The 22,619-nt window shown below is 43.0% G+C and overlaps 1 protein-coding gene across 1 annotated transcript in view; it reads right to left on the bottom strand.

Annotated features, from left to right (window-relative positions):
* The window catches only part of EFNB2 (ephrin B2), a 43,839-nt gene extending 21,642 nt beyond the window's left edge, over positions 1-22,197 (bottom strand). The window contains exons 1-2 of the mRNA XM_040425241.1: positions 21,596-22,197; positions 1,598-1,878 (exon numbers count right to left, since the gene is read on the bottom strand). Of these exons, the coding sequence (XP_040281175.1) occupies positions 1,598-1,878; positions 21,596-21,717 (403 nt within the window). The 5' untranslated portion in view covers positions 21,718-22,197. The remainder of the gene's footprint in view (positions 1-1,597; positions 1,879-21,595) is intronic.
* Between the last annotated feature and the right edge of the window lie 422 nt (positions 22,198-22,619).

Here is a 22,619-nt window from a genome sequence, read left to right as displayed (position 1 = left end):
ATCAGATGGTTTTATATTATGCTGCTTTATATTTTATTGCTGTGTACATTATATTGTATTACCCCTGAAGAAGGGGGTGTCTTTAGACCCCTGAAAGGCGTTGAGTGCCGTGCTGTCTACCTAATAAAAAGAATTTCGATCAGACGCTGGATATCTGGCTGCCATCAATTCCAACATCTTAAAGCGGACCCGGCCGGGCAGGTTCTGTCTGAAGGTGTCTTGAGCTTTATCCAACAGACAGCCTCCCCTGTGAAGTAAAGTCCACACCTTTCCTTTAATCATCAGTTTTTTTAACCAAGAAACAATTTTGCCGTTTCCCTTGTCTCCCATCTGGCTGATTTTTACGGTATAGATTTTTACTAATATCTTTTATCTAATATATTTTTTACCACTCAATTTATTACATATATTCTATTGGGTACACTCCGCACTATTTCACCGTCTTTAGTGATATTAGTGTCACCCTTGATAATTTTATTCTTTTTACATTTCTAATTCACGAAAAAGGAGCGGCGCTACCTAGTGAGTATTTTTTACTGTCGCCCATTTGGGTCTCTGTTGTGCCTTTGAGCCCCTAGATCCTGAGGTGACTGTTCGGCCTATATACTACTACTACGTGCAAGCCCTGCTACACGTAATCACTTAGCTGCCTTCCAAACTCTGATTCATCCAATATCGTCCTCTGATCATCCACCCCCTGGCGCCCGTCATCCCGACATCTCATATTACGGGCACCACCCCTAATATTTTTCATATGCTCTAACCTCTTTTTGTACATTTTTCTCTCCTACTATTGATCTTACAATAGGAGATCTACACCGACTGCATTCCACTTCATAGCATGCAACTGGTTAGAGAATGAGATAGTTTGCATTGATGCAAGAGGCCAATTAATTAAGGTTAGATGAAATTGGAAGGAAAAAAAAAAGCGACAGGACAAAACATTTAGGGAACCCTACATATTTGAGTTTGTGCATGTCAGAATAAATGATCGTCTGAATGTAAGCTGAACTAATGAGGTCCGCATGCAAGCTGGAGGTTTTCAGGCGAATGTTTCCCGAGGCACTTCTTTACCCACTTCACAGGTCATAAAAGATGTTAGGAAGCCGAAAAATGATTATATTTCATGATAGTCTGGGCAGTACTTTCTAAAAGGTTAGTAACTGGGCTTTGAGGGTTGAGGTAATGAAAGTGTGTTTCTTGCTTCGCGGGCTTTGATCAGCTCTCGGCCTGCAAACCCATTTAATGCAGCTAAAGAGCAAGGGACATAATGTATATTTCATAGCATTAGACGCTATTCATTTCTACTCGACTTCAAGCTCCTGGAGGAAATTCTGATATGCTGCTCTTACAGAACAGATCCAGTAGCTTTTATTCCCTGTGCTTGCCGTGGGACCTAAATGATAATCTATTTTCAATATGAAACCACTCTTGATTTCCAGAAAGGGGATTATGCTGATATATTCTTACCCCGTCTTTGATCAGGTTACCAGCAGACACAGCAAAAGATATGTTTCATACTGCACACAACATTTTTTTTTTAAGAAAGTTAAAACTTGACAAGGCAAATAAATAAACTACGGAAAAGCATACGTACATATGATGTAGTAGTCCCTGTTCCTCTGGAATTCCAGTCCCCAGAGATTTGGGCTGAACTCTTGAAATTTGATGGTAAATTTCACATCCTGGTCTGGTTTAGCACAGTTCAGCAAAGGTGTTCTGTCTTTTATAGTGCAGCTGTCTGCTTGCTCTTTATCCACTAGGTAGACTTTGTAATACTCGTATTGGGCAGTAGATTTAGAGTCCACTTTGGGGCAAATAATGTCCAGTTTATCTCCTATTTTTGGATACAATACCAGCCCTTGGCCAGGAAGGAATCTATTAAAAGAATAAAGAAAAAGCATGTTAGATAGATATACACACATAACGCATCTTCTTTTTCTAAATTGACAAACAGCGTGCAAAAGCTCCTGAAGTGATGCATCTCAGCTTTCTCAGAGTCCTGAATGGCAAATCAGTCAGTCTAGATACAACAGTGATGATAAAGCTGCTTTGTTACAACAGGCGCCCACTTTTCTGTCTCAGGAACCTGGCTGTTGACTCCTATTGGAAACTCTAATAGTGGCAATAATGGCTGTTACACATCTCACCCCACCAAAAAAATATAATAGTGGCAATATCGGTTGCTAACCATCTCGCCCGTTCCCCAAAATTGAATAGTGGTAATACTGGTTGTTACCCACTTCACACCAAAAAAAATCGAACAGTGATAATATTGTTACCCACTTAACCCTCAAAAATCGAATAGTGGCAATATTGGTTGTTACCCACCACAAAAAAAAAAAAAAAAAATTGTTACTGACCTCATTTCCCCCCACAAAATATGTAATAGTGCCAATACTGGTTGTTACTCACCTCATACTTCCCCCACCACAACCACCACACAAAAGAAAATCTAATAGTGCCAATACTGGTTGTTATCCACTTCACCCCCAAAAATAACTTATAGTAATTACTTTGCTCCAATGCAAAACCTGAAAGAGGACCCCCGGAGTACTGGAGCAGATGGACCTTTTGGGACCCCTCAGGCTACAGGTGTGACTGTAAACTCTACTTCCCTTTTAGTTACATGCCTATTCATAAGTTAATGGAGATCACCATTAAGAAAGCCAATTTATTATAGTTTTCATTAATAATTTAAATAATTTGGCCCATTACTTAACAATAAAGCAAACACATCAAAGATTAGGTTAAAACTGTTATGGATGTTTTTTTTTTGTAGAGCAAGAGTCATGCAGCAAGCCTTTCCCACCTTCCAAGTCCTATTTTTACCCTGGCTGAGAATGACTCTCCGTATTAATGTGTCTATTTCAAAGCTGTAGAATCATCTCTTTAACGCATGGATTGCCATTATCAGCAGAACTGTACACGGCAGCAATCCAAAAAAATCCTGACGCTTTATATATCTCTACAACCTCCAAGGAACGCATCTGTGTCTAGTCAGTGTGACCTGATCGGTCTGAAGTCGTCCCAATGTTGTCAGCATAATACAATTAATAGTAGTGCACGAGCCAAAAGCAAAAAACATCCCAGAAAACGGTAAAACGTCTCTTGTGCATTCACATTGACTCCACTTGAGTCCTTCTTTGGAAGCCTCAATGTTGACGCTGCACAGTGTGCTGGCCGAAGCCGTCACAATGAAGCGTGAGCTAATACTTGGACACAGTAGGCCACAGTACAGCATCCACGCTTGTAGCTTAGCCTCTTCATGTATTGCTTGCGGCAGAAAGCCTGTGGGAAATTGAAACAAGAGCTTTCTAATCAACATCCTTTGCGGAGCAGAGACATTAAACACCACATTTAGAAATCCCTTCTCATTTGTAAGCAGCTAAGCCCACAGGCTCATTAAAATATGAAACGCTGAGAACAAAGATTTTAGCCAGGAATCCCTCCATCGTGAAGCTCGAGAAGGCCACCAGGTAAGTTTTATTAATTGCTAAATCAATTCTTATGTCAGCTGAAAGGCACCATGTTTGGCTTAGCAACTGAATGTCAGGCTCCAGCATATTTGATCTTCTAACTTTATAGTTGTGGCTTTTGTTGGTTAACATTATGGGTAATCAAAGCCTAGGAAAAGCAATGCTTATTTCCCCGCAGCTATTATGTGCAATCACACAGCAGCTAGCAGAACGCTTATCTTAGTGTTAGGAGTAATATGATGCTGCAGCCCTGTCATTCGGGGGGGAAGGGAGTTACGCTAAATATTAGACCATGTTAGAGGGGACTTATGGAAATGTTCATAGAAATATTGAAGACAAAGGGGGTCATTTATTAAGCTGAAATACGCCTATATTAGAAGTATTTCAGGTGCAGAATGCGGAGCAACGGTTAGCTGCGCTTCAATCTGAGACTCCCCGCTCACGCCAGGTCTAAAATTGTGGGCGTGGCATGGGCAGGGAAAGGGACGAGCAAGGAGGACCCTCTCATTCCACCCTGTTTTAGACGTAGAAAAAGGTCTACATGTAAGACAGCTCGGAAGTTGTCTAACATTTAGAACTGGAACTCGATGTGCTGAAGTTATAACTTTGGCGGAACCACAGCGTCTAAAACGCTGGTCTTAATAAATGTGCCCCAAAGAAGTGATCATGACCGATATCACTAGTCCTAGCAAGGACTTAGCCAGTCTCTAGGCTAAGATGGCTGATAACAGGAAACAGGCCTTATTTAATTATACAGCAAATATCGAGAAGGCTTTAGGTTCTGTGTGCTTTTAAGTGAAGCATGGTAATGGTGCAATTGTTAAAAAATTCCTTAGATGAATAGGTGCCTATAAGGTCACAGATCTGTATGGTAGTTACATTTCTAATTCAGACTGCCAAACTATAGATGTACCATTTACTGTGAATTGTATTAAATTGTTACTCTTAACCGCTGAGTGGTAGCAATTAGAAAGAAAACCTCTTCTCACAGAGTCTGGGAGATTTACCTATTTAAAAAAAAAAAAAAAAAAAATCTAATGAGTCTACAAATCTATTATCCTAAAATGAAAAAAAGCAGAGAATACGCTGTACACAGAATGTAAAGCGTACAAGAGCTGTACAAGCATTCCCCCATAATGTAATAGAAGAGAGCCAAAGGTGAAATTGGTGTTTGTGCTAGAAAACCCGTTATTAAAAGAGAAGAAGGAAGGAGAATCTAATTGTAAAGTCTACCCGATTAATGCGCTATCTGTGACTGCACAAAACAATCAGGGCGCGCTGTAATTAGTTGCTTTTGCTTGTTGCTCTTGAGAAATGATGCTTTCTGGTCTGGATAAGGGCCAGCTCTTGACCCATGACATGGCTACACACTTCAGTACTTCAGATGGGCATCCCTCCCTCTGAAGAGGCTGGCAATCATTTTCCAATCAAGGGCTTTTCACACTATGGGCATGGCCCTTTTGTTCTATTAAGCATTTCCAAATGTGCGTGCATAATGACCCATATTTACCAATGTGAGTGCATTTATACTGTGTCAAAAATTGTGTCTACAGTATATGCGGCAAAAATTGGAGCAATAGTTTTCATTTTGCCGCATTTTGGGCACACCTACTTTAAGCGAAATGTACTGTGCCTAGCTTTACGAATGGTGGGGCTTAATGTAAAAGGGGGTGTCTTAGCTGGAAAGTATTTTGTGCCAAAATTGTTGCTCAATTTTAGTACAAAGTATAATAGCTGGCAAATGCATCTAGCCATGCATCAAATTTATCATCCAGGCTGAGCCTCTGTGATAAATCTGGTGCAGGTCTGAACAGCCTATCTACGCCACCTACAGGATTAGTAAATCTGCCCCATTATTTCTTTCCTAGCAGGTGTGTGTTCTCCATGGGGAGAAGGGAGTAAGGCTACTTTCACACTGGCGTTTTCGGCCTTCCGTTTGTGAGATCCGTTCAGGGCTTTCACAAGCTGTCCAAAACGGATCAGTTTTGCCCTAATGCATTCTGAATGGAAAAGGATCTGTTCAGAATGCATCAGTTTACCTCTGTTCAGTATCCATTCCACTCTGGAGGCGGACACCAAAACGCTGCCCGCCTGACGAAGCGGAGCCAAACGGATCTGTCCTGGCACACAATGTAAGTCAATGGGGTCGGATCCGTTTTCTCTGACACAATCTGGCACAATAGAAAACGGATCTGTCTTGGCACACAATTTAAGTCAATGGGGACGGATCCGTTTTCACTGACACAATAGAAAATGGATCCGTCCCCATTGACTTTCAATGGTGTTCAAGACGGATCCGTCTTCGCTATGCTACAGATAATACAAACGGATCCGTTCTGAACGGATGCAGATGGTTGTATTATCTGAACGGATCCGCACCAAACGCGAGAAAGTAGCCTTAAGTCACCATAGACACCTCTGGTGGCGGCTTATCTCTTATCTCTTGAGAACAAAGGATTGTGCATGTTGAAACCCAACAACCTGATCCTCTTTCTCTCTGACATCTGCTGTCAGGAGACCCCACAGGTCGGCTGGTCCAGCCATATTCCATGGTTTCAGCCGATGCTCATCTAATGTGTAAGGCCACCTTAAGACTACCATTGCCATGAGGGCATCGTGGAGAGAGATCCTGAAGACAACAAACGTCTCATAAATGTTAATTCTTTGAATAGAATAGTCTTTCACATAAAAGACAGACTTGAATACTACATCTGCCATGCCTACAGTATGTTTTATAGACCAAGCTAGTAATTAAATGCTTTTATCCGTCTTTTTAATAGACAATTTCTCCCTGGCTATGAATAGAGTTCTTTATAGTTTCTAGCGACAAGGCGTACACAATATTAGTACATATCTAGCTGGGAAACAGTGTTCCTAATGTGAATTCTATAGATAAAACTTTGTGATTATGATATAAAAACTGAAGGCACTTTTAAGAAATATTTTACTGTGGAGCTCAAAGTGTTAGAGATGGAACCAGTTGAACAAGTATGTGCTAGGCGTGTTCCTGCACATTTCTCTATGGCAGCACAATTGAGTGCTTTCTTATTTACTATATAGTAATTTATGCTGACATAGCTAGAGGGGGCACTTCTTACCCTCAGTGACCTCATGTTCTACTTAACAAAGAACCTGTGTGGTTATGTATAGTTTTACTCAATTCTTAATCAATCTCCCACCTCTGTCTCACAATTGCTATTGATGTAACAATAATATTAGATTTCACAGCCCACATCTGCACAATTTACTCTTAGCATTCAATTCTTTCCCATAGCCTATTCAATTCGTCTGTACAGGTAATGTATCCACATGTGTTTATGTCAGTAGTATTACATTGTATTGTCTCTATACTTTACAAAACCATGTACATGGTAAAAGATAGGTAGGAAGCTGTTCTCACTGCTCTGACCTCTGTTCAACAATGCAAAGCCATCGCTAAGGCCTAATCCATTGGAAAGCATCCCTCCCCTAAATACAAAAAAGCTATACAAATCCTTACGTTCCCTATTGTATTAAGTTATTATAAAGACATTTAGAGCATACCCGAGCTTTCAAAAAAGTTTGCATAACGGCTGTGCTTCTTTGTACAATCATAATTGTGAAGGAACAGTTATGTTTGAGCTAGGCTAATGTTTTTTTCAGCCAAATTATTCCTTGTGTCAGCTGCACAAGTGGATGCATTTCACTCAGAAGCAGGGGGCGTCTCCCTTCTACCAGCATTTTACTACTGTGACATCCTTTCCCTTACTTCCCACTATGTTTGTTTTCAGCTCTGGAGCTCATAGAACAGATAGAAAGGCAAGAGGCTCTTATGATGTTCAGAAGCAGTGTTGTTTTATCAGGCTCACAATTTCAACTAGCTCTGACACACCACTTTCTCTCAGGCATCTGTCCGTGTTACAAGGGAAAGCTCTTGCTTGACAATAGGCAGTGACCTGCAACTTAGCTGTATGTAAGACCTCTAGTGGCCATAACTTTACAGCTTTTTTTCCAGGTGAATGCAGGCATATTTTTCAATGAGGTGATTTACAAATTTGCTACTTACACCTTTCTCTATTAAATGAAATTAATTTGTGTGAAAGTACAGTGACTCTTTCTTAGTTATATCTGTTTGGGAAGAAAACATGACAGCATTTAAGGTAGCCATATACCTTAGATAACTCCTGGCCTACAGCTATTCCTTCTGACCATTGTGTACATGCTAGGGTAAACCATGCTTTCTCAAAGAGAAGAATAAACTGTTGCCAGACACTGCGGATTATCTTAGTTGAGAACAAAGTATTGGGCACTTTGAAATCCAACATGGCTGATCCTCCTTCCCCCAACTTCTATCACTGGGCCAAAGTCAGGACACCTCCTACACACTTGATGGTCGATCATTCCCGCCAAAAACAGGTTTGGCCATAGTTTGTATGTGAATGACCACCTGTAAATTGACTGCCTAGACCGCCAGCAAACCAGAGGTGAAGGAACTCATGATGCATTACCACCATACCACCCAGTTTTCCCAGAAACCAGATATATCTATAACAATCTACAATAAGTGGCTCTTTGTGGACTGAACCACTAATCATGATCAGAAGATTGTATAATGATATAATTCGCTCCTGTTAAGCTGCTAGGCTGCATCTGGTGCTTTGGCACAAAGCGTCTTTTTGAAGACTACACCACAAGATGTCTTCAGCAGAATTTTATTAACTAGTGAGGAAAAGCACCTCACCACCTACCAGTGCCTCTTATAGAACATACTGGGAGACTTCCTGCAGTCCTACTGGCACCTGTTAAACAACTGGTTCTTTATGCATGCCATAAATCATCAGATAAGACTGGCTGACAGGACGGGGCAGAACATTTGGCATCTGCAAGCCGCATAATGGTGTCGCCCTACTGTAACAGCGTTATAGCATGATACTATCATCTCAATCTGCAGGTAATTCACACCTGTAGAGTCAGGTGCCCAGCAGCAAGACTCTAAACCACAGACTCAAATGGAGGGTGAGGTCTGTCTTGCTATGTGCAGGCGTGGCGATGGATAAACAATGACTGAAGACTGGAAAATAATATATGCCCAATGCAAATTCTGAGTGATGTCACTTTTTTCTAAACTGGTTTTAAAAAAATGCTAATGTCAGATCTGCATCATGCCAGTAAAGAAAGGAATATTCATCTACCGTGTACTGCTTGTGACAGTCAATCTACAATGCATAGGAGACACGCAATTAGCAAACTGAAAGGCAACCAGTACGTTTCTGTTTAGTTTACATTTATGGATGTCTTTTAACCCCTGAATCTATGATCTTCATATTAGAGTATGATTTGTAGGTGATGTGGGCATACTAGTAACACCACGTACCGTACGTACTGGGGGACCATGGCTATAAGGACAGCACTGTTCATTTACTTCCATGTCAGCACTGAATGTAATGAAGCATTACTGTGCCTGTAGCTCAGAAACAGCATATTCACTAATAACCTCCCAGGGAGGTATTCTACAGAAATTGGCTAATGATATTCTATGTATGTGCCATGCTGTAATGCTATATGCTGTGGTGCCTAGAAGAATAAGAAGAGTGCATTTTCCAGTGCTGCCGTCCTCTACTTTTTTGTGCGGTTTTACTATAAAATGCTGAATGCTGTTGGGCCCTGTTTTGTCTTTCCAGGACATGGCTATGGCTGGTTGTGCTGCAGGTTCTCCTACTAGCTTCAGGACAGAAGGTGTGAACATGGGCCTCATTCACACGTCAGTCATTTCCATCAGTGATTGCGAGCCAAAGCCAGGTGCGGCTCTAAATGCAGAAAAGGTCCAACTCTTTCCTTTATACCTTATGTCTGTGGAGGCTCCACTTCTGGTTTTGGCTCACAATCACTGATGGAAATTACTGACCAAAACACTGATGTGAGAATGAGGTTTTAGGCCGCTTTCACACAGTCAGTGTTTGCTCAGTGATTGTGAGTAGCAGTAGTGTACATGCTGGATCACCACTCCATTCATATGGGTGGGGGAGGTTACACCCCAATGGGACCTCCACCAATCAAACAGTTAAATCCAATCCAGCATACAGAGGAAAACTTGGTCACTGGAATAAAGGCTATATATAAATCATATCTCCAAGAAGGAATATCTTTTCAACAAAAAAAATGAAATAAAAAAATTCAAATTAAACGACATTTGATTGCGACTAGACGCAAGGTAAACCAGCTCAGTTGCCCACGTCAGCCTAAACTAGACTGACTGCTGACGTCACTGCCTGCGTTATCTGCATTGAAACCTCAGTGAGACATCATAATTTCTACCGCTATTACATATTCAATCTCCAAATCTGCGAGCCTCCACTCTGGCTGCAATGCCGCGTGCCAAGAATGGGCTCTTTTTTACATTCTTACTTAGTGTCACTTTCAATAAAATGTATTCTTGCAGTATGCACGTTCACAGTGCTCCTCTATTCCCTTGAATTTTCCAATTCTGCTCTGCTGCTAGATTTGTTTGACTACCCGTCTCCTTCATAATATCCCCTCCAGACTGCGATGTGAGTTGTCTGGCCTACTACGCCGCGCCTGACATTACTTAAGACAAAATATATGCAGTTTGTTAAAATTTCTCAAAATTAAAAGTCAGTCTCCCCCGAACCCAATGAACACATACTCCTGCCACAGTTTGAGAAATATACGACTCGGTAGCCTGGGAACTCTGTTAGGAGAACCTTTCATATTTATACCATGCTTTAAATCAGCTGCTTTGTAATTAACAGTCATATCCCGCAATGAAATACTGGGTGTTGGCCGCTCACAGCTGCCAAGATGGGGGGAAACGTCTTGCCCTTTGAAACCGTATTTGTTTGGAGATGACTGGCATATATAATAATGCTAATATTATCTAAAGATTACTCTGCTTTCAGTTTGCACAGTATTTTCCACGCCAGTGATAAGGAACTGGAAGAATGTGGTTGAGATGGCAATTAACTGAGTCAATGCGTGAGTCATCAGGTAACGCAGTGCCCTCGATACTGAAAGGGAGGATTCACTGGGGCCAGTTGCCCCGCAGTTTCTCCTCTCCTCATTGGGTGGGCACACATGAAAATGCATGATTTGTACCAGTATCATTATGCTTATTTGCCATCCAGGCTGATTGCCATCATGATTTATGCCCTCGCATTGTGGAAAATCAGAGAATTGTGCTTTACAAGATGCCAGACAAGTGAAGAGCATTGGAGGTGCCTGCTTCACACAATAGGAATACCAGGTAACCCGCTCGGCCAAGGCAACGCTCAGGCATTTACGATATGGCGCACGCCAGATGTGGAAGGCAAACTGTTCAGCAGTTGAAGGAAATGAGACAGACTGGCCCTGTTTTACATCAGCACTATAGCCTCCCCTTTATACAAATACGCAGTAGGCCAAAGCCATTCACTTTGCTTCTTTTGTCATTTCAATGCCATAAATATGCACTGGTTTCCATCTGAAAAGCTGGAAAGCCTGCTGGACACACAGACAGAACGTTATAAATCCTTACGCCATAAATACTTGGGCTCAATGAACACCATCCGGCAGCAAAAAGGTCTGTTCATGTAAAGTTAACCCCTTAACCACTATGGTTAATGTTATTACAGGAAATACTGGCTGGCAGCACCTCAATGCACTGCGATTAAGCCTGTTCGCTAAAGGCGGCTCTTTAGTCTTCCCAGTATACACCCTAAGTAGGCACGTCTATAGGGCAGACACTGGCACACTCCCAAATGTACTTGCATAGGGTGTATCTTTTATTAGGGGCCCACTGAAGTACATTTTTTGTATCTGGGACAAGTAATAACTAGTAAATCTGGCCGTACATTAGGGAACATTTGTTATGCGTGCTTTCTGTATTCAATACTGCACAAGGGTACTGTCCAGAACTCTGAACTGCAGTGAACCCAGAGACCCCCCCCCCCCTTGTACAGAAGGACAGATACGGGGATGTGTATGTGAGCCGAGTTTCTAAAGGCATCAGCGTTTTTTCATTGTGCTATAACTTGCTGGCGTCCCAGCTCAATGAGTTATCATAATGCACAAATGCACCTCTGCTACATCGGCAGATCTTTTGCAAATAGATCTGTTCCCTGGCTTCACATTTCCTAATACGGTTTTATCTCCCAGGTTATTTTTTTTATTTTTTATTCTTATCCCTGTCACATAGCTGACACCATGTAAAGTTAAGGTATATGCTCATAAATTTCCTGCAACAAAGAAAGATGTAAAAAACCTGGAAACTTCTCCAGGCCGTCCTGCCAAGAAACATGATTTAATGAAATCATCTGAGACGCACTTAATCAAAAAAGTGTGTTTAGCATTATTTGTGCAGACAGAACAGTTACTGTTAGCTTCTGGGTTTTCTCCCGAGCAGACCATTCTTCCTCCATAAAACAAATCTTCTCCGGCTCTTGCACCTGTACTGCCACATCTCAGCATGGAGTTTAGTGTCTCTCCTCAGTGGATCTTCTGTCTGCAGTGACAAAGTGCAGGAGAAAACAAAAGCAAAAGAGTCTTTTCTCTCTAGTCTTTACAGGGCTGTTTTCAGCTGGAGAGCAGAAGTCAGGAAATCATCTCTCCTTTTACTGCTTTACTGCATAACAAAGAGCAATGGCTTTAAACAAAGACGAGCCTGATGCATTTAATGTGACATTCTGCACCGGGTCCATCCCCCCCTTCTTATTCCAGAAGCCAAAGGAACTAGTAGAACAGCAGATGATGTGTTCCAGGAATAGGAAGACGGTTTAATACATATGTATCAGAAATTCAACAGGACATGTTTCTCTAAACATTTCCTTAAAACGGGTTACATTTACTGTCTGGGTTTTATTTTCTATACAGAAACCTGTGGCTGTAAATAAGACAGCAGGAAAATAGGCTGATCTTGATGGATCCAAGTCAACCCTACCATCTATGTAACACTATCTTAAAGGGGGTGTCCCACGAAAAGCATTCTACAGTTTTCAAACCAGCAGCCGGATTTGAATACTTTTGTAATTGCATTTAATTAAAAATGTAGCGTAACCACAGATATTCAATAAAATGTATCTGTACAGCGCCACCTGCTGTTTGGTTTGCTTTGCTAGAAAGGTATTATCATGTACTATAGGGTGTCTGATTTTTATTTTTTACATTAGTCATGGGATAACCCCCTTTAACCGAAAGCTCAACCTATTTAGCTGTGGGACCTATGGGAAAACATATAGTAGCCAATAAGGCCTCATGCACACAACTGGTCTGCAAATCGCGGATCCTCAAAATACGGATGCAGTCCGTGTGCCGTCCTTATTTATTTTTTCAGCCCATTGACTTCAATGGGTCACGGTCCGCATGGATGATCTGTATGTTTTTTGCATCCATATGTCTGTTCCACAGATGGATAGAACATGTCCCATACTTGGTCACAAAATGCATACCACAGACCCATTGACTTGGTTGCAGAATGCAAACCATGGACCCACTGAAGTCATTGGGTCAACAAAAAAATGTGGATGCAACGCAGATGGTATTTGTATTTGTTGGATCCACTATTTGCGGGCCACAAAATACAGTCCTGTGCATAAGGACTAAGGGTACATTCACGAGACCGTATGTGTTTTGAGGTCCGCAAATTGCAGATCCGCAAAACACAAATACTGACCGCATGCGACCCGAATTTTGAGGAACGCAAACGGGCAGCACTATGATGGAGCATGTCCTATTCTTGACCTTTTTTTGCGGGGCAGCAGAACGTAAGTATGGATGCGGCCAGCACACAGTGTGCTGTCCGCATCTTTTGTGGCACCATTGTAATGAATGGGTCCGCATCCATTCCGCAAAATTGCGGAACAGATGCAGACCCTTAAATACGGTCATGTGAATGTACCCTAAACCAGTATATGCTAAGTAGAAAGAGTACAGAAAATAAAAGCAAATATTTTAGTAATTTTTATATTATTACATTGGCCCATCTGAGTGATCACCACCTAACTACGCTTCCAAGTTTTGTGTGCTCTACAAGCAATGCCCAATGACCCCATGCTAGGCATTCAGTCTAACAACCCTTTCAGATGCGTGTCAGCTCTAACATCAAGCTAATCTAAGTGTTGCCATGGTTGCACCCTTTCTTTCACTTTACGTTTTTTTGGAATAATATGTATGAAACAGGAAAATGGTGGCTCTCTTGCCGTACAATCAGATTACTGCTGTTCGTTCCGCCATGCCATTCTTCCACACTTCAATCAAAAGGGACCAGTTCTTTAGAGGTTGTTCTGGATTGAAATCACTTCTGTATAGATCTAGCCTGGGTCGTTGTAATCCCCTTATTAACTATGGCCATGGTTTGATTTGCTTAAAAATAAAAGCAAATTGTTTCAGCTTTGTTTTTAAACCGAAGCTACAAAATGGATTAGGAGAGAAATCAGCCGATTTCACACAGCCAGTATGGCACTGAATTTCCAATGAGAATTAAACAAGTTAAACAGGAAAGCTGTGTGAATGGTTTACATTTTTCTTTATGAGACAGGACCTGAACTGCTCACGTCTTTTGTCTTGTTGGCCTCGGAGGAAACAATGAATCCACAGGAGTTTTTCCAAGCTGTTCTACTACTGACCATTTGCTTTCATATACCATACGGATAAAAAGGTGAAATCTGGACAGAAGCATTTGGCTCTCAGTCTCTGAAGCCAAATATTGCAAACACTTGAACACACCCCGCTTTAATTACCAGACCGAGCGCATAAAAAGTCTATGAAAATCTATGACAGGTGACCTGAAAAACAAGTTTTCATTATGTCACACACTAGACACATACCAACACTTCAATAACCGACTTGTCTGCCGGTCTGTAGACTAAAAATATTTGTGGGGCTCAAAGCCTGGCCAGGAAGAATGATATCTCTGGCTTACGAAGTCTGAAACAAAGGCGCATTGGAACTTCCGGCTTAATTGGTATAACCTACAAACTAGCGACATCAGTGTGACCTAGAACCAGACCTAGGAACACATACATTTGGCAAGGAGATAAGAACTACTGGCAACCTCACCACCAAGGTATAAGGCACCTTTGGTAGCACATAAAATGTCTACCATCTCTAAACTGGTGATATCACTGAAGCGCAAGGCAGTTAGGATTAAAACTAGAGAGGAGTGAATTTCCCAAAATTAGTCGTTTCGGGTCTAATTCAATAGAATTGGCTGTCAGATTCAATTTGGGCGGCATAAATTAGGTTCAAATCGAAAGTGCCCCAATTGCCCTGAAAAGGTGTGTATGATACTCTGTAGTCTCCTGGGACTGTATCCAACCCCTTCCAAACTGCTAAGACAGCATTAGTAATGTCAAAGCAACAGTGACATATGATTATAGGTGATACTAGCCGGTGGTAACAAACAGCCTCTTAAAAAATACACGGCAGTGTCTTTTTTTTTTTAAATGAAAAAATGGGAACAAATTATTCTTATTTTTTGAGGGCAGATGCCTTCTTCTCTGTCTTCTGACCTATGAATGGTGAGAAATGCATGTGGGATTAATCACAAAAGTTTTGGATCTGCTGAACAAATTTGATTGCTGTAGAATCGATTCGCTCATCTCTACTCTAATTTTCAGAAAAATTCAGATGGAACACAAAATGGCCACCTTACCAAATCACATATAACAGCCTGCTAAACTTTAATTTATATAAACTTTTGTTTTATTTTACTTTACATGAAAAGTTGGGCAGCGAGGTGGCATGGAGTTTGTATGTTCCCCCGTGTTTGTGTGGGTTTCCTCCGGGTACTCCGGTTTCCTCCCACACGCCAAAGACATACTGATAGGGACCATGGATTGTGAGCCCCATTGGAGAAAGTGACTGGTGATAATGTCTGTAAAGAGCTGCGAAATATCAGCGCTATATAAGCGAGTAAAATAAATAAAATTGACCTAACGGTTGAAACAAGACTCTCAACGTGCCAAGGTCAAACTATTCTACAGTCCACATTTCACAGTGTAAATAGGTAAATAAGTTGAGACTGTTAGACAATTCCCAAACACATGTCTGACCCATTGTACTGGATGGCAAGGGTATGCATGCTACTAGCCACCTTACAAAGCTGCTATTTGCTTATTTGTAGGGTGATCATGACACTGCTTGTAGCCACACAGAAAGCACAGCCAGTTTATAGGCCTGTAATCAAAGCTTGCCATAAAATGCTAAATCATCTTAACACAAACTACAGCTGAGCCGTGACTGCCCTTTGAGCTCTGCAGAAAGTGTGTCTTGTAATAAATAACACAAGGCAATGGATTTTCTCCGGATATTATGAGGTAATGATGACTTAGCCCTGTTTATATATGTGCATGGCCGACAAATGCTAATATTATTTACCAATCGCCTCCGCATTAGGAGCTATCATTTCATTTTACAAGGCCGCATTTTCTACAGTGCATGGGGAGGGGGTAGAGGGAGTGCAACTCTTATGTGATGTGCTACAATATTTCTCATGGTTTTCTTCCGTTCCAAAATACTGTTTCTGGGAATTCCAGGAAGGATCATTATTTATGACTTAAACATGAGGAAAAAAGTGCCACACATCAAAGTGACAAAAGTGCATAATTCTGCTTTGTCCGACTGGCAATAGCTAGAGGAGTTCTGACATTGAAAGTCTTCAGGGAAGACGGATGAGCCGACGGTAGTAATACCTTGCTTCAACAAATACCATGCTTGAACAAATAGATTAACAAGCAAAATTCAAGCAATCTTCTTTCTCTGTTGGTTTTTCTAGTTACACATATGTTCCAGCAGTAAATTAGGAGGCTCTTTGGTGCAAACGTCTTTCTGTGGCTTCCAGGCATCCGACTGTACATGTTAAGGTGAACCCCAATGTTAGCACTGACTGAAGGTGGCAGATTATAGTCTGATATTTTACTATTCCCCCTACTAATCGAAATTTCCTTTTATGAAGCCAGAAACCTGCGGCCTCCTAGATTTATACTTGTCCACTATATAGAGGAGACTAAATATATTGTTCTCCTTGTTAGCAAACAGGGCCAAGAACATCTACCTGACAAGAAATACATTTCATTGTTCCCTACTTTGTTGAGACAATCTAAAGACAATTACCGAGCCACACAGAGTGCTTTACCTGAACGAGCTTTGTAGATAAGAGTCTTAGAGATAATTACAAGAGATAATGTAACAATTAAACCCCAGCTGAACCACGGAAGAAAGATAAAAGGGAATCCGCATATCTAAATTTCGGCCTCTTCGGGGTCTAGTGGATGTCAGTAATTTACCTGAGCCAATATGGTGCGCAGGTGTCAAAGCAGTGGGAATGGATAATGAAATAAAGATGTTTGCATTAGTCCTTCAAGTGTCTCCAGCAAAACTTTGGGTGACGGAGATTTAGAGGTAAGTGCTACACTAACCATTTTATCCGGAGGTTTTGTTGCTTCAGCTTGAAGCCGTAATTGGGAGGGTTAAAAGGGCCGTCCCGGGGGGAAAGGATTCCTAAATAAATTCTTGTCTACAGCAGTTTACCAGAGACAGAGCTATGGTTTCAGCGGGCACTTTGTTCAAGGGCTGGCTCAGTTGTCCCTTGGAACGAGGACCATTGCCTTCAGTTTATCATGCTGACAAAACGTGAGGAATGTGCATGTAAAAGCAGCAACCATTCCACCCCTGGTGCGTTCTCCTTTCTTTCCATTCTATATCAAAACCGACATGATTAACCTAAATGCAAACTGAAGGCCAGAGTTCAAGGGGGTATTCACATAGCACTGAATGTGCACTTGTTTACCCATACAAAGCCTAGCTGCATTCAGCTGGGTAATTCACCTTCACCGGTCTGTGCCAACCTAGTGGCAATACATTCTGAGGGACACAAACTCAAAAGGCTTTGTTCTCCCCAGTTTTAGTTGAAAAATCCTAAAATGCTGTTCCCGTATATTATGTCATGTGCATCAGAACAGTCATCTGGGCATACAAAACACAAAGGCAGGAGCATGGCATACATATAAAAAAAAAAGTACAATTTATTACCATGGTTATGGTTTCTCCAGCACCTACCTTCTAGTATAAAAGAGATGTTCTTTCCTACTAGTATCGGCAGTGACAGCCGACAAACTATGAAGAATGGATTTCTATCTAGTGCGGTTAATCAAGCGCAGCCCAGTTTAGCCATGAGCATAAAGCAGATCTATAATATTGGGTAAAAGAACCACAGCAAGAAAGCAGCAGAGAAGGCCCTCCATTCATAGGAAAAGCTGAGGACATATCTTCTTATACTACGAATGAAACTTTTCCTCCTTCTGTATCCCCCACAGTCATATTCAGTCATATTCATATATTTAATGTGCTGCATGAAACCACTGGACCAAACTAACATCTCATCTGGAAACTGCGACATTCATATTTAATCTATGATCCCAAGTGAGGAAAATGACATGTATTATTGAATGAATATATGTCCGCCTAATGCAAATATATGACTGTGCTCAAGTCCCAATAGGTGACCTTAACTGCAGCCCATACGATTCTGCATAATGGAGACAAACAGGTAGAATACGGCTGTTCCTCGGGAGGGAGAGGTGACGGTCACTATCACTGATTGATAGGTAACTCTATTTCAAAAACTGTAGACGGCAGAGCTGAAGAAAGCACATGGCAACCATTTGCCGGGAGGTACGTGAAGAACACAATATACCGTAGATATACTGGAATGGTTTCATGTATGGGGAGCAGTATAGAACAGTAAAGGATTCTCATAGGAATTCCGTTCTAATAAAAAGTGCAGGAATCTAAACATAATGTTCAATAATTATAATAATAATAATGAAAAAATTCCAAATGACAAGAGGCGATTAAATGGTTGTCTCTCACTGAGGGCGAAACAAGGGAAGTCTACAGTATGAGCGGGCATTGTACAATGGAAGAGTGACCTCTGGAGGACTGACTCCATCACTGGTTTCCAAATGTCTCCTTAACATAACAAGTGAACCTTTTGGAAAGTAATAGATTGGGAGGGATAGGATGAGTTCAGGTTTGCCAGCTCAGTAATATACTCACTATGATTTATACAATGACACGATCCACACTACTGGCCTAGTGGAAAACGTGCCTGGTGAGTCCACACAGTGCTGTATCAATGGCAGATCCACTGCAGAGAGAGCTAACATTGCTTTTGCATTTAACCCCATGAATACTGTATTCAGTATGTACATTAATGCCACTTGGAATGACAAAGAAGAAAAAGCTGAATGTACTAGTGCCTTATTGTATTACTGATCACTGCTGCCCCTGGCTAGGAAGCACAGAAGCAGTCTATGATAGGAGCTCCTGTGATGTTTTACTGTACTACACCCATCCTCAGTATACAATGTACGGAGACCTGGCGTCAGGGAAATTCTGGTCTCCCCTGGGATCCATACAGTGCAAGTGTTAAAGCCCCTGCTACCAGTGTACAGGTAGCCCCTCGGTGCAGACTCCTAGCCCTTCAATCTGTAATGAGGCAACCCTTAAGAGGACTGACCTCTAAGTGGCTTTGTCCAGTCCACACATCAATTTGAATACATGGCTGCACAGAATAAGCTTTGTGATTCAGGATTTATAATAAGGCGTGGAGCATATAAGAGATATATGAGTATAGAGGAAAAGGCTGGTGCAGAGTGAAGGGTGCCGAGCTCTGCAGGAGCCCCTAGAGCAGAGCAAGCGCAGCCTGCATCGTAAGCTGATGATGAATGGCCTAAAACAGGATCACAGGCACCTTACGCCGACCCATGTACTACTGGGTATTTGGTATAAGGGCTTTAGGTGCACAAATACCTACCTACTGGGGCATAAATATCTCCTTGGAATATATCGGGTACTTGGGATATCAGTCCAACAACCAAAAACAATCCTGTAGAGTATATATACGGCTCAAGCCCTTGTCCTGACACAGATCACAATTACAAACTAAAAGGTACATGGTGCACACTGCGCCCCGGCAGCGTCACTTTTGGAGTCCTACAATGTAGCAGTGCACTGCTTATATAATATCTGTACACTGGAACAGCATAACCCTACATTAGGTACTCTAACAGCCCAACACCATACACCTGAAACCATGTATGACCCCACAGAACCTCAGAACTACCCTGCAGCAGCCCATCACCATACACCTAAGGTCATGTATGACCCTACAGAACCTCAGCACTACCCTCCAGCAGCCCATCACTGTATACCAGGAGCCCAGAATACAGAACCCCAGCACTACCCTTCAGCAGCCCATCACTGTATATTAGGAGCCCACAAAACAGAACCCCAGCACTACCCTTCAGCAGCCCATCACTGTATACCAGGAGCCCAGAATACAGAACCCAGCACTACCCTTCAGCAGCCCAGAATACAGAACCCCAGCACTACCCTCCAGCAGCCCATCACTGTATACCAGGAGTCCAGAATACAGAATCCCAGCACTACCCTCCAGCAGCCCATCACTGTATACCAGGAGTCCAGAATACAGAACCCCAGCACTACCCTCCAGCAGCCCATCACTGTATACCAGGAGTCCAGAACCCCAGCACTACCCTCCAGCAGCCCATCACTGCATATTAGGAGCCCAGAATACAGAACCCCAGCACTACCCTTCAGCAGCCCATCACTGTATATTAGAAGCCCAGAATACAGAACCCCAGCACTACCCTTCAGCGGTCCATCACTGTATATTAGGAGCCCAGAATACAGAACCCCAGCGCTACCCTTCAGCAGCCCATCACTGTATACCAGGAGCCCAGAATACAGAACCCAGCACTACCCTTCAGCAGCCCATCACTGTATATTAGGAGCCCAGAATACAGAACCCCAGCACTACCCTTCAGCAGCCCATCACTGTATATTAGGAGCCCAGAATACAGAACCCCAGCGCTACCCTTCAGCAGCCCATCACTGTATACCAGGAGCCCAGAATACAGAACCCAGCACTACCCTTCAGCAGTCCATCACTGTATATTAGGAGCCCACAAAACAGAACCCCAGCACTACCCTTCAGCAGCCCATCACTGTATATTAGGAGCCCAGAATACAGAACCCCAGCACTACCCTTCAGCAGCCCATCACTGTATATTAGGAGCCCAGAATACAGAACCCCAGCACTACCCTTCAGCAGCCCATCACTGTATACCAGGAGCCCAGAATACAGAACCCAGCACTACCCTTCAGCAGTCCATCACTGTATATTAGGAGCCCACAAAACAGAACCCCAGCACTACCCTTCAGCAGCCCATCACTGTATATTAGGAGCCCAGAATACAGAACCCCAGCACTACCCTCCAGCAGCCCATCACTGTATACCAGGAGCCCAGAATACAGAACACCAGCACTACCCTCCAGCAGCCCATCACTGTATATTAGGAGCCCAGAATACAGAACCCCAGCACTACCCTCCAGCAGCCCATCACTGTATATTAGGAGCCCAGAATACAGAACCCCAGCACTACCCTCCAGCAGCCCATCACTGTATACCAGGAGCCCAGAATACAGAACCCCAGCACTACCCTCCAGCAGCCCATCACTGTATATTAGGAGCCCAGAATACAGAACCCCAGCACTACCCTCCAGCAGCCCATTACTATATACCAAAAGCCATGTATGACCCTACAGTATTCCAGCACTACTCTCCAGTAACCAATCACTATATAATAGAATCCCTGGACACAGTACTACCCCCTGGCAACCTCTCACTAAAGCCCAGAATACAGTACTCTAGTATTATCTTGCAGTAACCTATCACCAATAGTTCATGACATAGTATTTTAGTACTATCCTCCAGTAACCCATCACTAGTAGTCCAGTATACACTACTCCACCTCTACCCCACAGTAACCCGTGACTAAAAGTCCAGTATACAGTACTCCACCAGTACCCTCCAGTAACAGCCCAGATTCAGAAAACATTACTCCACCTCTACCCTCCAGTAGCTGAGCTGGGCTAGCTTAGAACTACCCTTCAGCAGCACAGCAGGTCCCCATAGCCTAGTACAACCCTTTGGTAGCCCATGATAACCCTAGAGCAGACTCCAGTACTACTGTCCAGTAGCCGGCAACTACCTAGTCCAGCACTGTGAACAGGAGCCAGCACAAGGGGTCACACACAGATAACTGATAAGAGACACTTACTTGGAGTTGGAGGAATTCCAGTAAATTGGCTCTAATACTAGCGATCTGGAGATAGTAGTCCTGATCAACAGGATCCATACTCCTAGGCTGTACTTCCATACAGAGTCCCTGCTGAGTGCCATAGTGCTGCACTGTCACCCGAGCCAATGCCTGATCCTGTACCCAGTGGCCAGGGACCTGTGCAGCTTCCAGGAGGAGATGCAGTGCGAGTCCAGTGACAAATCAGCGCTGTATCCAACCAAATCGCCCGATGTGGTCAGTCCTCACTCCGCTTATCAGTAAAGGGAAAAGAATCAACTCCACACTGAGAACTCCAGCTGGGATACACTGTATCCTAAGGCATCACATAGGAGCACATGAATCCGACGGGAGCCCAGCATCCGCTCTCTGTGCCCGCCTGGCACCACCAGGGGAATCAGCCTGCAGTGATGGCAAAGTGTGCTGAGTTATCCAGCTATGTCCGGGAAGTCCATACACTCCAATCCCCAGGAGAATGCCTGCTGCTAAATCCCTCGTGCTGTGCCAGTGGCTGGAGATGGCAGTGTGTGCCTCCTGTGTGTGATGTCTGCTCCTCCAGCCACACTCATCCAAAGTAACCGCGGCCAGCAGCTAGCTGGGGGACTATAAACCGTGCCCGCCCACTCCCTGCCGCCCTGCTCATTGGCTGATAAGCACAGGCTCAGCTGCCATTGGCTGTGCTTCCCATCAATCAAGGCTGAGCCCGTGTTCCAGAGCGAGCCTTGTATGTGACAGGTACAGACCTCCCATACAATATACAGCATGAACTCATCTGCGTTACTCTCACCGCCCCTCCCGGCTGCTGTTTTCTTTTCTCTCAGATTTCACAGGCTGTGGGCGGGGATTCAGCATAGTCATGTGACAAGCACTGGTTGAATAGTCTTTCCTACTACCTTCACTGTGTCCTGTAGGAGAAGAAATGCCGTCTGTTTATCCTCCTGCAGACATGGCTGTAGACGGAGAGGAGAGCTCCCTCCCCCGCTGTTTAGAGCTAGGTGGCAGACCT

The sequence above is a fragment of the Bufo bufo genome, chromosome 3 (genome assembly GCF_905171765.1).
Source record: "Bufo bufo chromosome 3, aBufBuf1.1, whole genome shotgun sequence".
NCBI lineage: Eukaryota > Metazoa > Chordata > Amphibia > Anura > Bufonidae > Bufo > Bufo bufo.
The sequence above is the reverse complement of the archived record's forward strand: the minus strand, read 5'-3'. Positions and strand labels throughout refer to the sequence as shown.